Genomic DNA, 15,986 nt, shown 5'->3' on the forward strand with positions numbered 1-15,986 from the left:
GGCTCTCTGACTAAGGGCAGGGATAAAGTGACCAGCAGCATCCAGGGCTCTCTGACTAAGGGCAGGGATAAAGTGACCAGCCACCGCCCATTCCTGCCACTGGGCTTTCCTGGCCACAAAGGACTGTACATTTCCTTGAGTGGCTTTCGTCCAGTATTTTGTCTCAGCACTGAGAACAGTATTAAAAGAAGCAATGGTGGTACCTCACTTTAGAAAAAAAAAATCTTAGCACACCTGGCTATAAAATACACGCTAAGAACAGAACTCGTCTTTATTTCAATACAGATCAGGGCAATCAGCTACCAACAATGTTAGTAAAGACAGAAAGCGTGAGCCAGCTGTGCAGAAGTGTGGCACTGCGCTCATGTTACATGGTCTCCTTTGCCAGGAAATCTCTATGGACTTTCCACCACTTGTTACCTTCATGCATTGAGCCATCTCAACTTCCCACCTGCCTTGTGAACTGTCTTGACTCTACACTCATACTTTTTAAATACAGCTCCCTTTCTTCCCCTTCTTAGCAGGGTTTGGGACCATTCTGCTGGATAAGATCAGCATTTCACTTGCCACATAGAGCCTCTCTAGTTCACAGGGAACAATGATATAGAAGTTCTTTTTGGCCTGGCAGGAGACTGAAGCAGGAGGAAGTGAGTTCAAGGCCAGCCTGGGACCTTACCCCAAAATAAACAAACTCCTTCAGTTTAAAGCTAAAATAACTACTGTTACTCTCAAAGTTTGGAAGTTTACAACATTTATGGTGTCATAGAGCATTGGATGGCATTCCTAATGTAAATAAATGATTATATATTGCACAAAAACTATGAAAATGTTTATACATTTTCTGATTTCAGGAATATTCATTTCATGATTACCATATAAATGACAGCCATTTTTAACTCTCTGGCAAATCCTTTTACATTTCCTAATCATTAATATTTAATAACATTATTATTCATTCAATACCCATTCATCAAATTCCTAAGGATCACCTGCCCTGTAGTAGGTACACTATTCTGAGTTGTTGGGGAACCAACACTGACCAAAACAGACTCTTCTACTAAGGTGATTACACTACATAGAGAAAGATAAGCTATCTATCTTATCTTATCTGTAAAATTAACGGCAGGTAGTAAATGTTAACGAGGAGCAGTAAAGAAAAACAAATATTGTAGGTACACTGCCCTTTTAGATAGTTTACAAACTTCCTTTGACAATACCATCAGAAAATATTTGTTTAGATTTCACGTCTTTTTTTTTAAAATATGATTCCAAGCCTGGTGGTGTGGTGTGGGAAGTCCTTCTGTATATGTGTTGCTTTTATTGGTTAATAAAGAAGCTGCTTTCGGCCAATGGCTTAACAGAATATACCCAGGCTGGAAAACACATATACATAGAGAGAAAGCAGGCAGAGTCAGGGAGAAGCCACGTAGCCTCCATCAGAGACAGACTGACGGGGAACCTTGCCAGTAAGCCACAGCTATGTGGCAATACACAGTTTAATAGAAATGGGTTAATTTAACATCTCAGAGTTAGCCAGAAATATGCTTAAGCTATTGGTCAAACAGTATTGCAAATAATATAGTTTCTGTGTATTCACTGTGGGACTGGGCGGAACAGAAATCTTCACCAACAGTGGCTGAGGAAGTTGCCTCAGGACACACCTTTCTCTCAGCACTTGGGAGGAAGACAGGAGTTCTCTGAGTTTGAGGTCTGTCTGGGCCACAAACTCAAGTTTCTAGAACAAGCCACAAGCAAGTACTAGAATACCTAAATCTACACAAAGAAACTCTCTTAAACTCTGCCCCGCACTCAAAAATGATCCCTAATCAGATGGAACTGGGCTTTCACTCATTTTCATAAATGCATGAAAGGATGCATTATGTCTAGTTCCTGTGAAAATCAGCAAAACTTCCTTAGTGTTTCCTTTTGCTTTGCTCGGTTTTCTTTCCTTCCTTCCTTTCTCCCTCCCTCCCTTCCTTCCTTTCTTCAAATTCTTCCACTCCTTTGCAAATATGAATTTTAACATATACTGATTATCACCTTAATGTCTAGAGGAAATGTAAAGCAAAAGCTTCATTACAAAAATAATGAAATACTTGGGTGTGGTTGCATGGACCCAGCGCTAGGTGTTTGGAGGCAGGAGGTGAAGGTCATTCTTGTCAACAATGCCAGTACCACCAAGAAAGTGGGGGGGGGGGGTACAAAAGAAAAAACTGGGCAGGGGTGGCACTGGCTTTTAATCCTAGCACTAGGGAGGCGGAGGACAGTCAAGGCTAGACAAAGAAACCCCATCTCAAAGAACCAAAAAAGGAAGGAAGAAAGAAAAAACAGCAACCCGAGCAAACCAAAAGGAAACACTAAGGGAGTGTGATGACACTTAACTCTGCACTCACCTTGTTGCTGTGCTGATTTTCACAGGAACTAGACATAATGCACCCATTTCATAGGATATTTCATAATAGTTTACGTAATAATAGTTTCAGTAATAGTTCTTTCTCACAGAGAAATGTACCATCTAACTAATAAAAACTAAATGTGACCACGATATCAACTAACTTTCATGTCTTTTTAAAGGTTATGTCTCCATTTAGTTAGACTGTTTTATAGCTATCTATCTCTACCCTGAAAAGCCTCTCCAAAAAAAGAAAAGAAAAAGAAAAAAATAAATCCCAGTATCGCCACACCCGGCCTTCTTAAATGCATTTAAACCAGCATATAACATAGCTACAGCTATGGTTTAAACAGAGTTATCAGAATCTTATCAAAAGGTACATATAAGTTCAGTTGGTTATCAGTATAAAAAGATTAACATTAAGTAGAATCTAAGACAAGTGATTTTAAACTCTTTCTTGATCACTCATAACAAATCTTTTAGAAGACTTCTACCTCACTCATTTTCGTTTTAACCTGTACTACAAGACAAATTTAAGAACGTAAAGGAAAACACTAGAAGGAAGTTAAACTGCAAGATAGAGAGAGGTAACAGAACGAACTTGACAGCAATGGTTTGAACTCAAGAGCCCAAGAACTAATGGCAACAGTATTGATTCTTACTAAAAGGTCCATCACAGAGATCAAGCATTGATGCAGGATAGAGGCTCATTATGAATATTTAAAGGTCAGAATATCATGAAATCATTTTCCACAGGCAACATTTTCTTTCTTGGTTTGGCTGCCATCCAATTCATAAGACAATATTTTACAAATTAAAAAAGAAATTTTTAGAAAAGAGATAGTTTAACAATAACATAAAATCCAGGAAAAGCAACAGAAGCTGGCAAAAAATACCATGTAAGAAAGCACACAAAGAATTGACAGGAACAATGTGAACTAGGTGCCTAAGCAGACAGTACATAAGGAATTCCATTGTAAAGAACGTTAATAAATATTTTTTTTTGGTTTTTCGAGACAGGGTTTCTCTGTGTGTTAATAAATATTTTATTTAATTTTACATGTTTATTTCAATGTTGAGGGACTGAGCTCAAGGCCTCTAGCTTGCCAGACAAGTTCCCTTACACTAGCTACATCACCAGCTCCATACAATATCACATAGTACGTAATTGTTAGCTTTCTTACCTGTAGCTATTTTATAGACCACTGTCTGTAAATGTTCACAGTTCTAAGTAAAATTAGAAGAGATGTGTCCGATTAGCAACATGCCTTTTGGAGGCGATAAATTCTTCTGCTCCCCCAATTCTAGAACCTCAGCTTTTGAGGCTAGATCAGAAGAGATTTCAAAGAGAATACTTCATTCTGTTTCTGTGCCAGGCATCTTTTAATCTGTCAAAGTCAGAAATTCAGTTTCGGCTCAGTAAGAGAGCGTCTGCATGGTTCCTGTTGCCAAAAGGAACTGCCGTGGTAAAGAATTCTCACAAAGGCAAAAAAGTGGCCCTGAAAAGCAGTTAATGCACCTTAGCGTCACTACAACTACTACCGTGTGCCATCTTTCCCCACTTCCCTTTTCCTAAGCTTTGCTGTCTCCCTCTGCTAAGACTCTAGGTCTGAACAGGTTTTATTTGGACATAACTGGCTGACAACAAGATGGGGGGGGGGATATATGTTTATCATTATCTGTATACCAGACACTTTGCTGAATGCTTTACAAATATTTTACTCAATCCTCACAACAGTCTACAACACGGCAGTGTCCTATACTACAAATAAAGAAACACGCCTTAAAGGGTTACGTATCCTACCCAAACCTAAGACACTTGACACACCTCAGAACATTCTTGAAACTAGGCAGAGAACTTCTCATGAAATCGTGTTCGTTTACATTTGCAAATCTTATGCCATAAAACCATACAGACCTGGATCGCAACTTAATGCTATCGTTCGACACACATACGGTTACGAAACTAAGTCAATCCCAGTTTCCTGAAGAATGAAAAAGATAATAGTACCATTTAAACCGTGAGTTAACACATATAAAATCTGCCTAGCACGGTGGCTGTGGATCCCTGCTGTCCATCGTTATTTTTAACCCCACCCTACCCTCTCTTTGATAATTCTGAGGCAGCCACAAACAGGTAACAGAAAGAAGCAAAAGTTAAAGATCACCGTCAAGTGCATTAGGTCCAGCACTAACGGTCATGGTCAAGTTTCTGACTTTTTAAAAAACAAATGCCACTGCCCTTCCTCCTTCAGTGAACCCGAAGCACGGGGCAGTGTTTTGGAAGCCGGTACAGGTGCAGGGCCTGCTAGAAGTTCACGCAGTCCTGGTTTTGCACAAATTCAGTATCACCTTTCCCCACACCACGCAGCCTCTCCTCCACCGTTCCCCCACGACCGGTTCGTCTGGTTCACCCATCTCTGCCGCTGAGCGGGGCTGCGATTTCGGAGAAGTAACCCTTTGCCCCACCCTGCCCTGCCCGGGGGCCCCGCGGCCCAAGGCTGACCCCGAGCCCCGAGCCTCGACTGGGCCGCGGAGACCCCGGGGTGGGCACCGGAAGCCCGCGGAGCACTTCCAGCTCCCGGGCCCGGCTGGCCGAGCGAGGCGAAGCCTGCGGGCCCTAATTCTCTCCCAGGGAGGATGCAGGCTCGGGCTGGTCCACACAACTCCCGAGCTGGGAAAAGTCAGGCACTCACGGGCGACGTCGCTGAGGAAGCCGAAGGAGGGTGGAGACCCAGCAGAGAGCACCGCAAGGTGGCCGGGACAGCCGGGGGTTTACTGGAACCTGAGGGCTGGCCCGCCGAGGGGCGGGGCTCGTGGGCGGAGTCCTGCAGCGGCTGGGGGCTAAGGCGGGGCCTGTGGGCGGGACTGCGAGGAAGTTTTGATTTTGGTAGTGAGCTTGCTCTCCACCCCTTTCACTCCAGTGTTCTTGGCCAAGCCTCTGCCTGCTGACGTTTTAAGACTTCTCACAAAACCCATAGTTGACTTTAGGCATTAAAATACCAGATCTGGGGGGGCTCGGAGGTTAAGAGCACTTGTTTGCTCTTGCAGAGTTTCCATTTTGTGGCTCACAAACATCTGGAACTTCAGAGGATCCGATGTACTTTCTGACCTCCAAGGGCAGCAGGCATGTATATACATACATGTAAGCAAAACACACACACATACACACACATATGTATGTATTATGTGTGTATGTTTGTATAAAATAACATCTTAAAAAAGGAACACAGATCAGGACAGAAAATTTTAAGAATGAAGTGCCAAGTCTGAACCACCCCTCTGTACAGTGATTTCAGTGTGCATACTCCCTGAATCATTTTACATGCTTCATTTTATTTAAGCATCGCAAAAGCCTTGTATTGTCTTTAGTGGCACGTACCTTTTCATTAGTGAGAAGGTACTAGTGAATGACATGAAATGTGATAGATAAGTAATTGTTCTATTTGCCAAACGTCATCAGATTGTACTGATCTCACAAAACCTATGGCGATGGGTACTCAATATCACATCTTATACTGCATGAAAATTTAAAACTTTTGCTCAAAAATGGGATAAAAATATACAAAGACAGAAGGACAGTAGTTAGCACAAACATGTCAAAAATAAGTTCATTTAAATTGCTGATAAAAAAGGGTGGGAGGAAACACTCAACAGAAATAGCCAAACAGGCCGGGTGGTGGTGGCGCATGCCTTTAATCCCAGCTCTTGGGAGGCAGAGGCAGGCGGATCTCTGTGAGTTCGAGACCAGCCTGATCTACAAGAGCTAGTTCCAGGACAGGCTCCAAAACCACAGAGAAACCCTGTCTCAAAAAAACAAATTATTAATTAATTAATTAATTAAAAAAAAGAAATAGCCAAACAATGGACTATGATGTATGAATGGTACCAGAGGAGAAAAGCAATCTCCAACAGTGAACCCTGTAAGCGACAGTCATGACCAGCCTGGAAAAACATGCCCACTGTGCAATAGTGACAGGAATATCATGAGAATAACCAACCACTTTTTGTTTGGATTTAAGTTCCATACCTGGCACTATTATCAGGGCAAGACCTATGGCTAGACAGATCATAGATTGTAGGAACATAGTACTACTAAATGGACAGAGATTTAAACCAACTCCTAATGACCTATTGTTAAGCCCATAGATGAATTCACCTCTCAACTCTCAGAAGGGAAGCTTCTATTAACACAGGGTCCCACAGATAGCCAAAGCACAGAGAATAGGAGACTGAGGAAAGCTCAGTCGTAAGTGGGATGTCTGATTCATACCTCCTCCTCCTAAGACCCAGCAGGGATCATTAAAGGAGGCAGAAAGAAAAGAACATAAGAGCCAGGGTCAGTGAGTAACTGCAAGGAAACTTTCTGTGCCTTTTCCTATATGAACTCACAGCAATTGTGGCAGTCTGCAAAAACTCATTGGACAAAATCTCAGCTGGAGAGGGGCAATGGGCATTGAATCTCACCTCCAGCTGAGGCAGTGTCTACCGGTAACTGGTAACTGCTGGAAGACAGAGAGTCACTTCCTTTAAGGTGGTTGGCCTGGAAGGCCAACCATACTCCCCTTTAGTCTACTCTCAACCTAGAAGGACCCAACATAAAATGCAAATTAGGTCTGACCTAGTCACACAAAGAAAACATTCAAAACTCTTGTCACTGGTCTTTATCTCTTCTCTTACTTCCTTCTTCCTTGCTGGTCAGGAAAATTTCTATTTGCCTTTCCATAGCTGGACTTTTCATGTTTATTTTACTTTCCACAAAATGCTTTGTCCCTAAAGATCTTCATGACTTACTTCTTTGGGTATTAATTTGAAAGTTCTGAGTAAGTTTTTTTCTGACCATTATTCAATTTAGGATTCAATTTAGGCTTAGGCAGTTTCACAGTTACAAAGTACTCTAAATGCCGAGAATGAACAAGGCTCTGTGTTCAATACTTAACACTGAAAGGGAAAAAAATAATAAAATGAAATTGCAATCAGTGCCTCACAGAAATATATAGTTATAGCTTTTTCTCCCTCATCTTCTTAGTTAGCATTTATCGTCATATAATATTTTACAACTGTTTTTACTTTTCTTGATACTAGAAGATTAGGAAGCATATTACATGAGTAAAAAACTTTTTTAAAAAAAAGAACATGATGCTCCCAGCTCCTAGGTATGGATGGAGGAGAAGGTTTATTGTAGATATAACAAAGCTGTAAAGTACACAAGCATCTGGAAGAGTCCAGACTGAACAAGGCCATGAGAGGAGGGGAATGTGGAGGAGCAAGAGAACAAAAGAGAAAAACCAGGAACCAAGAGGCCAGGAACGAGCCAGGAGATCAAGAAAGAGGTGTAGCCAAAATGGCTGGGTTATATAGGGAAGAGAATTTTGGGGCGGGGGTCCATCCCAGTCCCTGAGCTATAGTGTTTAGGGTACAGGGAGAGGTATGCCAGCCAGGATGATCCTGTAGCAAGTAATTGCTGAGAATTTGGCAGCCAGAATCTGCTTTGATATGCTAAATAGGCACCTCAGTTAGCCATTTGTCCAGGGTATGAGACCTAACATTATAAATACATGATACACATTTATTGAATGAATGAGTCATACCTTTTTTGTTTTGTTTTTGTTTTTGTTTTTTCGAGACAGGGTTTCTCTGTGGTTTTGGAGCCTGTCCTGGAACTAGCTCTTGTAGGCCAGGCTGGTCTCGAACTCACAGAGATCCACCTGCCTGTCTTCCGAGTGCTGGGATTAAAGGCGTGCGCCACCACCGCCCGGCTACCTTTTTTGTAAGTGAAAAAAAAAAAATCAGTCATTGAAATTACAGTATAATGAATGCAGATTACCAACTCTTCCAAAACATACTCCAGACAAATTATCACAAAACTAAAAGTGAAATTATGAGTTAATAAATGAAAATATATTTAGGAGAAATCAAGAGACATTTGTCTAAGAAAGTAACATACTGAGAATGGAAAAAGAAATTGAAATTAGCCAGGTAAAAGAAAGAAGGTATCTGGTAGTGGAATATAAAGGAATACTGACAAAGAAAATACATGTAGTGGAGCCTGCGGCTCTTTGTAAGATGAAAAAGACAGTGGGGCTGACACTTACTGAGATGCATGTGATGTAGCAGGAGGAGGAGAGGGGTCAAGGAATGAAGCCAAAAGATGTGGAAAGAATAGCAGATAGTGCAGTCTCTGTGTGCACGACAGTGCACTACACCCACAACAAACTTTAGAATAGGCATACATTTCTGATCTACCTTTTATTTCCTTTTCTTACAGGGCCAGAGAACAAATCCAAGGCCTCATATATTAGCACTCTACCACCAAGCTACAGAACCAGCTCTCTACCAAACTGGTTAAATTAAGACGCTGAAGCAAATTTGAATTTCAGGTAAACAAGTTTTTCAGCATAAGTATGACCAATGAAATTTATTATTGGTGAGGTCATGAATGTAGCTGGGTTATAGATCCCTTGCCTAAGTTGCACAAAGCCCTGGATTTATTCACAAATATACCCAGAATCCATTGTAACTGAGACATAGAAATGGAATTTCAGCATGAGCATGGCCTCCAATGGTGTATAAATATATTATCTAGAAATATTGAACTAGCCAGCAGTAGAGATAGTCTGTGGAAATGACGAGGATTTAGTAGAAGTTGAGAAAGACATACATATTTTCAATGTAATGTATTTTTATGTCAAACATGAAAGTTGACAAAATTCTATGTATTTATTAAATAGGGCATGGTGTTGTAGCATATATACATACATACATGGCATAATGTTTAAATGACATGAAAGGTCTCAGCATCACATAGTACCTTTAGCAAACGGGCATCTTAACAATTTAAGGCAATAAATGTAAGTTATATTTAAAATTATTTTTGCCATCTCTCGGATACAACTGTAACGATTTCTGCACAAAAGGGGCATTGGCAGTGGAAGATAACCCTCGGCTGGTGAGGGTCAGAGAAATATGACATACATACAGATCTTACGTGGCAAGAAGGGTAAAGGGGAGGGAACAGACTGGCCTCTGGGGGGGGGAGGACAGAGAGAGACAGGGAGACAGAGAGGCAGAGACCTGCTTGCCTCTTCAGAAGAACAGTTGGTAGAGAATGAAATAGGAGGAGCTTATCTCTTAAAAGGATCCTTTGCACCTGCACACAGACTACATAGTAGCAGCCTTAGGACCCTGGGCTGGCCAGGGCATTGCCTGAGTGCATCCTGCCAAGTGACAGGGGTCAGCATAATGCCTGAATCCTAACAGTAACCACTCAGGAAAGCACTGGGATATATATAGGCATTTTGTTGCTGTTGTTGTTTTTCGAAACAGGGTTTCTCTGTGGCTTTGGGGCCTGTCCTGGAACTAGCTCTTGTAGACTAGGCTGGCCTTGAACTCACAGAGATCTGCCGGCCTCTACTGAGATTAAAGACGTGCTCCACCACCTGGCCTATCTCCATTTTTTATTTTTTTTATTTTATTTATTTATTATTATTTTTTTTTTTTTTTTTGGTTTTTCGAGACAGGGTTTCTCTGTGGCTTTGGAGCCTGTCCTGGAACTAGCTCTGTAGACCAGGCTGGTCTCGAACTCACAGAGATTCACCTGCCTCTGCCTCCCGAGTGCTGGGATTAAAGGCGTGCGCCACCACCGCCCGGCTTTTGTTTTTTGTTTTTGTTTTGGTTTTGGTTTTGGTTTTGGTTTTTCGAGACAGGGTTTCTCTGTGGCTTTGGAGCCTGTCCTGGAACTAGCTCTGTAGACCAGGCTGGTCTCGAACTCACAGAGATTCACCTGCCTCTGCCTCCCGAGTGCTGGGATTAAAGGTGTGCGCCACCACCGCCTGGGTATCTGCATTTTTTAAATGCAGGGTTGAACAGTTACATCCTGTAATACAGGCTAGACTGGTATTCACTGAGAAGCCCAGGCTGCCCTTAAATTCAAGGTAATAGTGCTAGAATTACAACAATCAACTTTTTTTTTTTTTTTTTTTTTTTTTTTACCGAGACAGGATCTTTCAGAGTTCAGGCTAGCACCCAACTCATTATATAGCTGAGGATGGCATTGAACTACTGGTTGTCCACCTTCCAGTGCTGGCATTATAGGCACATGCTACAACTCCAGTCTTAGGCAGTGCTGGGAATTGAACCCAGGACTTCATGCAGGCTAGATTCTGAACGTCTGGCTATTGTAGGGTTCCCCCTTTTCCTAGTATTTCTTGACTCAAACCCGGTGGGGCTTTGCTTTCCTCCTCTTCTCGATGGGTTCCCCAACTTTAGTTCCCACCTCCTCCAGCCTCTGAATTTTTCCACTGTCTTCCTATGCGGCACAATTTAATTCATTCAAGCACTTATTTTCCAAAAAGACCATAAGTGCCAGGATTCACTTCTGAAGACTTTTGGAGAATTATAGAAAAATTGTTTTTAATCACCTTTTCTTTCATGCATACATTATTGGGTCTACTTTAGAATTTTGAGTTCTGCTCTGTTAATTTACGCTTTGGCCAAAGGGAGGAAAAGCTCCCGCAAAAGTTAGGACAACCGCCAGTGGCCAGAGGAGGGCGCTCCGGCTTACCTGAGCGTGCTGCGCACATGCGTGATGTCGCACGTCCCCCCCCCCAACTCCCCCTCCCGTCAAGCTACTTCCGGTCCTTGGATCCCGAGACCCGGAAGCTGCGGGCGTGGCGGAAGTGCTGGCCGGGAAGCTGGAGAGCGGCGGTCCTGACGAGCCTCTCGCCCCGCCCCGTTCGGTCTGGCTGGGGAGCTGTCAGTCATGGCGCTGTCCTCGCGGCTGTGGCGCCTTCTCACTCTGCGGCGCGGAGCCACCCAGAGCTTCCGTCAGCTGGCGAGGACCTGGGGCAGCCGGGGACACTGTGGCTCCGAGGTAACCCGTTGTCCTGGGCCTGCCTTCTCCTTCGGCAGGGCGTCCCGGGTGGTCCTGCATCCCGACTAGACGTCCGTGGACGTGTGCGTCCTCCCTGCCCTTCCTGTCCGAAAATAGAACGGGAAGGTGAAAGACCTTTGACCGTTGAGAAAGTCAGTTTCTGCCGAGCCACCGAGGGTTGCGGCACTCGGGTTATGCCCAGCATGATGGCTCAATGCTGTAGTTCTGGCTACAGAATGGATATGCAAGAGTGAATGTTACAGAGTTCTTGGTGTAGGATGGGTAAGAAATGTGGTTTGAACTCTAGTGGAAATGTAAGTAAGTAGATGAGTTCAAAGAATTTGACAGAATTACAGTTGCATGGTACAGGTTATGAGAAACCCTGTTGTTGTCTTGAAAAAAAATAAATACAAATAAAAAAAACCAACCCCCCCCCCCAAAAAAAAAGTCAAGGAGAATTCTTTAGTTTCTAGCTGAAACAGCCTAATGGATAGTGTGAGAAATGACTGCCAAAAGAAACTTGAGGGGTAAAGGGGAAGTGAGTTATATTTTGGACTGTATTAAGAGGGCCAAGTTGGCTTATGGATAGCTAAGAAGCTCAGTAGGTCTGCCAATTAATTACCTTTTGAACTTTTAGCATGTAATTATTTGTTTTGTTTTGTTTTTCAGACTGGGTCTCGTAGCTTTGGCTGGCCTGGACCTCACATAGATCTTATCCCTGCCTCCTAAATGCTGGGATTAAAATGCAAGCACCACCACAATCGGCTCATAAATAATTGTATTTTTCAGCCATGGTAAAATATTCAAAGTATTTAATATTACACCAAGAAGAGGCTTTGTATCCATCACAGGGAATTCTAATAGTTAAGAGGAAGATATTGTGGCAAAAATTACAAAGAAAAGGGGAAGAATTTTAACATATTCCTTTCATCTAATGATTTTTTTAAAAAATGACTCTAAAGTTGGTAAAATTAATGTTGAAGAAAAAATATGTCTGAGAGTATACTTATATGAAATGCTTTAAAAATTGTAATTACATTTTACATTCTGTATATGTGTTCAGATGCATGCTAGAGTGGAAAACTTGTGGAAATTTGCTTTCTCCTTTCATCCTGTGGGTCCCAGGGATTGAACTTTAATCATAAGGCCTTGGTGGCAGGTGCCTTTCTCCACTGAGTCATCTTTATGGCTCCTTCAAGAGACTTCTGTTGTTGTTGTTACTGCTTAAGAACTCATTATAAAAAGCATTACATTCCACTTTAGAGGTACAAGGTGGAGTGGCATATTCTAGCTGTTGAATACATTCTTAAAGTTATCAGTGTCTTGGAGGTGTCCTGGGCCTTTTATTTTAACCATAGAAACACTATTTTTTTCTACTTTCCCAGAGATAAAGGAATAAAGGATTGCTTGATATTAATCAAACTGATCAGAACTCAGCAGATAAACTGTCAATTTATGAATTAACAGTGAGAAATATAGTCACTCAATGACAACATACCCCTTAAGAAAATTACATATTACTTCAGCACAAAATGTTGAGCATTCTAAATGTGACATTTTTCTCAAATTACAGTAGTATATACAACCTTTCTACTGTGTCATTACCTGTGGATTAGTAGGCAACTAAAATTTAATGTTAAATATATTGGTCTTTTTCCCTTTGTTTTTTTTTTTTTAGGCACTAACATCATGCCTATAAACCTGGCATACTGCCTCCTTAGTCCAACTTTTCTTCTCTTCCTCCTCCTTTTTTTTTAATACAAGATTTTGTGTATACCAGGTATGTAGTTAAGGGAGACCATGAACTCCTGATCCTCTTGTGCTCACCCCCCCTTCCCCCCGCCCGACTGGTACTGTGATTAAGAGCACTGCCAAGCCCAGTTTATATGGTGATGAAGATCCAACCCAGGGCTTCTTATATGTTAGGCAAGACTACAAACCGCTAACCTGTCTTTAAAAATTAAGAATGCATTCAGAACATGAGATGCTGTTTTGTGGCTGATTTGTCATGGGTGCTAATATATCTTGAGTATTCATTTTTAACAGAATATTCAAAAAATTAGAATGTGGTATATTTTCCATTTTTTAGTCTAAGTCTATATCAGAAGTTTAGATGTGGATTAAATGTGGATCCCGAGAGATTCTAGATGAGTCAATGGTGTTTTTGTTTTTAAAAACCGAACAAGAAGGCTGGAGAGATAGCTTAGTGGCAGTTGTTAAAACACTTGATGCTCTTTCAGAGGACCCTGTTTCTGTTCCTAACACCTACATGGTGGTTTACAATCTTTGGTCACCTATACTGTGGCTTACAACCAGTGGTAACTCCAGTTCCAGAAGATCTGACACCCTCTCTGACCTTTGAAGGATCCAGGCATGCACAGAGAACATACACATACTTGCAGGCAAAGCACTTATGGACTTAAAATAAAATAAATGAATCTAGGCCGGGCGGTGGTGGCGCACGCCTTTAATCCCAGCACTCAGGAGGCAGAGGCAGGCGGATCTCTGTGAGTTCGAGACCAGCCTGGTCTACAGAGCTAGTTCCAGGACAGGCTCCAAAACCACAGAGAAACCTTGTCTCGAAAAACCAAAAAAATAAATAAATAAATAAATGAATCTAAAAATAAAAACAAAACAAAGAAAAAAGAAATAACAAGGAAAATATAGCTCCCATTTACCTTAATAGGAAAAAATGAGAAGAGAGGGGATGGTGGGAAAAATCGTGCCTTGAAATTCATAATACACTTCATATAGAGACAGATGTTGAGTGATTCTCAAGTTTAGAAGGGACATCCAGGTTAGAGATAGAATGGGTCAAATCTGGCAAAGAGGAAATAACACATAAATAACACATACAAAACAGAGGGCTAGGATTAAGCCCTAGACACATACAACAGATAAGGAGACATTGGAGATGAACTACTAAGAGAGAAGGAAGGTCGTGAGACAGGAGAAAAATCCAAGAGGATAATACTTCAAAACCAAACTGAACTGTTTTAACAGTAACTAAACACAATGCTGGGAAAGTACATTACAAGGAAATTAGATTTGAGTTAATGAGTATGTTCATTATCTTAGTTGTGCTGATGAAAATGGATTTTCCCAGTTTATATATATAATAAAATTGTACCCTCAAGTATGTAGTTTATTAGTGAATATTTCAGTAAAGCTGGTCTTAAAATTTAGTATCAGTTCATAACTTGTCTATTTTTATTCCTATTATAATTTTTGCTAAGAGGAAATACTTGTCTATCAAATGCTGTTGCTATGCCAAAGTACAATGGGAACTCAGAATTGACCACAGGAAATACAGAGTGAGCATTCTTAATTTGAAAATTGAACTTCCTAAATGCTTCAAAATTCAAGGCCTTTGAGTGCCATAGAATTGGAAATTCTAACTGACTTCTTGTAACAGGTCAAAGTTAAAACACAGGCACACTAATAATATTACACAACATTATTTACAGGCTTTGTGTACAAAGATTATAAAAACCACAAATTAATTTCATGGGTATACTATGGTCCTAACCACATGATGGTTTATCATGTTTCTATAAATATTCCAAAATCTGGGAAACAAAACATCATTCATGGAGTGATTTGGTTAAAAGTGAATTTGTAGATTGTTCATGCTTGTTCTTTTAGAGTATGTAGATAGGGGGATCAAAGTTCCAGGTTATCCTCAGCTACTAATGAGTTCAAGGTCAGCCTGGGTTACCAGAGATTGTCTCACATATATAATCTGTGGGTTCAAGAGAAAATAGGAGCTAGAAAGTAGAAATAGCCAAACAGGATGGAGAATGTTTTGAAAGAGTTGGGAATTGAGACTGAAATGAGATTTAAAATCAAGGGGAAGTGTGCTTTATTTTTTTTTCAGCTGAAATTAAACATAGATCTTACAAGTACTTTACCACTGAGTCACATATCTGGCCAAAGGTTGTTTTCAGAAGGGAAAAAAAATAGCTGGAACCTTGTAATCCCATCTTTAGAGGCAGAGACAGAAGGACCAAGAAGCTATTCAAGTCCAGTTTTGGCTATAAAGTAGGACCCTGTCTCCAAAATATTGAAAACATTACAGGCTGCTTTTTAATAAAGATAGAAGTTTGTTTTCATGCTGGTCAAATGATTTGACAGAAAGGAAAAAATGCTACTGTGTCAAATAGAAGAAGGATGGAAAAGGGAAGAGTTGTAGGAGTGATGTATTTGTTCTCGTAATTGGTCAGAATTATCTGATGATGATTGTATAAACTGATTCTAAATCTTCTTGTTGTTTGAGGCTGGGCTTCAGGTCTATTTTAGTTGGCTTTGAACTAAAACTCAGCAACTGTTTCTGAGATTGTCCTTGAATATTTTCCTGGTCCGCCTGCCTCTATCTCCTGAGTATTGGGATTATAGGCATATAATATGCTACCATACTCATCTTAAATAATGATTATTCATCCTCTATTTAAAAATTATGGGGTCTTTGGACAATATCCTCACTGAGAGCTGTATACATATATATTATATAATTTTATATATTAAAAAAATAGTAATGATCCTTTTTAATGACTTAATAAAATATGGACCACTCAGGTAATAAACATGAAATAAACTACTCAGGTAGTAAATCTCAGAAGTAGTGGTACTATGAACCAAGAACACACACACGTGTGTGTGTGTGTGTGTGTGTGTGTGTGTGTGTGTGTGTGTGTGTGTATATATATATATATATATATATAT

At 40.8% G+C, this 15,986-nt stretch overlaps 2 protein-coding genes across 2 annotated transcripts in view; one reads left to right on the top strand and one right to left on the bottom strand.

Moving 5' to 3' along the window:
* Positions 1–5,176, bottom strand: part of Cpne3 (copine 3) — a 48,476-nt gene extending 43,300 nt beyond the window's left edge. The window contains exon 1 of the mRNA XM_005362343.3: positions 5,089–5,176. The gene's annotated coding sequence lies outside the window, so the exon portion shown is untranslated. The remainder of the gene's footprint in view (positions 1–5,088) is intronic.
* Positions 5,177–11,045: 5,869 nt separating this feature from the next.
* Positions 11,046–15,986, top strand: part of Rmdn1 (regulator of microtubule dynamics 1) — a 25,793-nt gene continuing 20,852 nt past the window's right edge. The window contains exon 1 of the mRNA XM_005362344.3: positions 11,046–11,264. Coding sequence (XP_005362401.1) covers positions 11,154–11,264 — 111 coding nt within the window. The 5' untranslated portion in view covers positions 11,046–11,153. The remainder of the gene's footprint in view (positions 11,265–15,986) is intronic.

Source organism: Microtus ochrogaster, linkage group LG5 (genome assembly GCF_000317375.1).
Source record: "Microtus ochrogaster isolate Prairie Vole_2 linkage group LG5, MicOch1.0, whole genome shotgun sequence".
NCBI classification, from domain to species: domain Eukaryota; kingdom Metazoa; phylum Chordata; class Mammalia; order Rodentia; family Cricetidae; genus Microtus; species Microtus ochrogaster.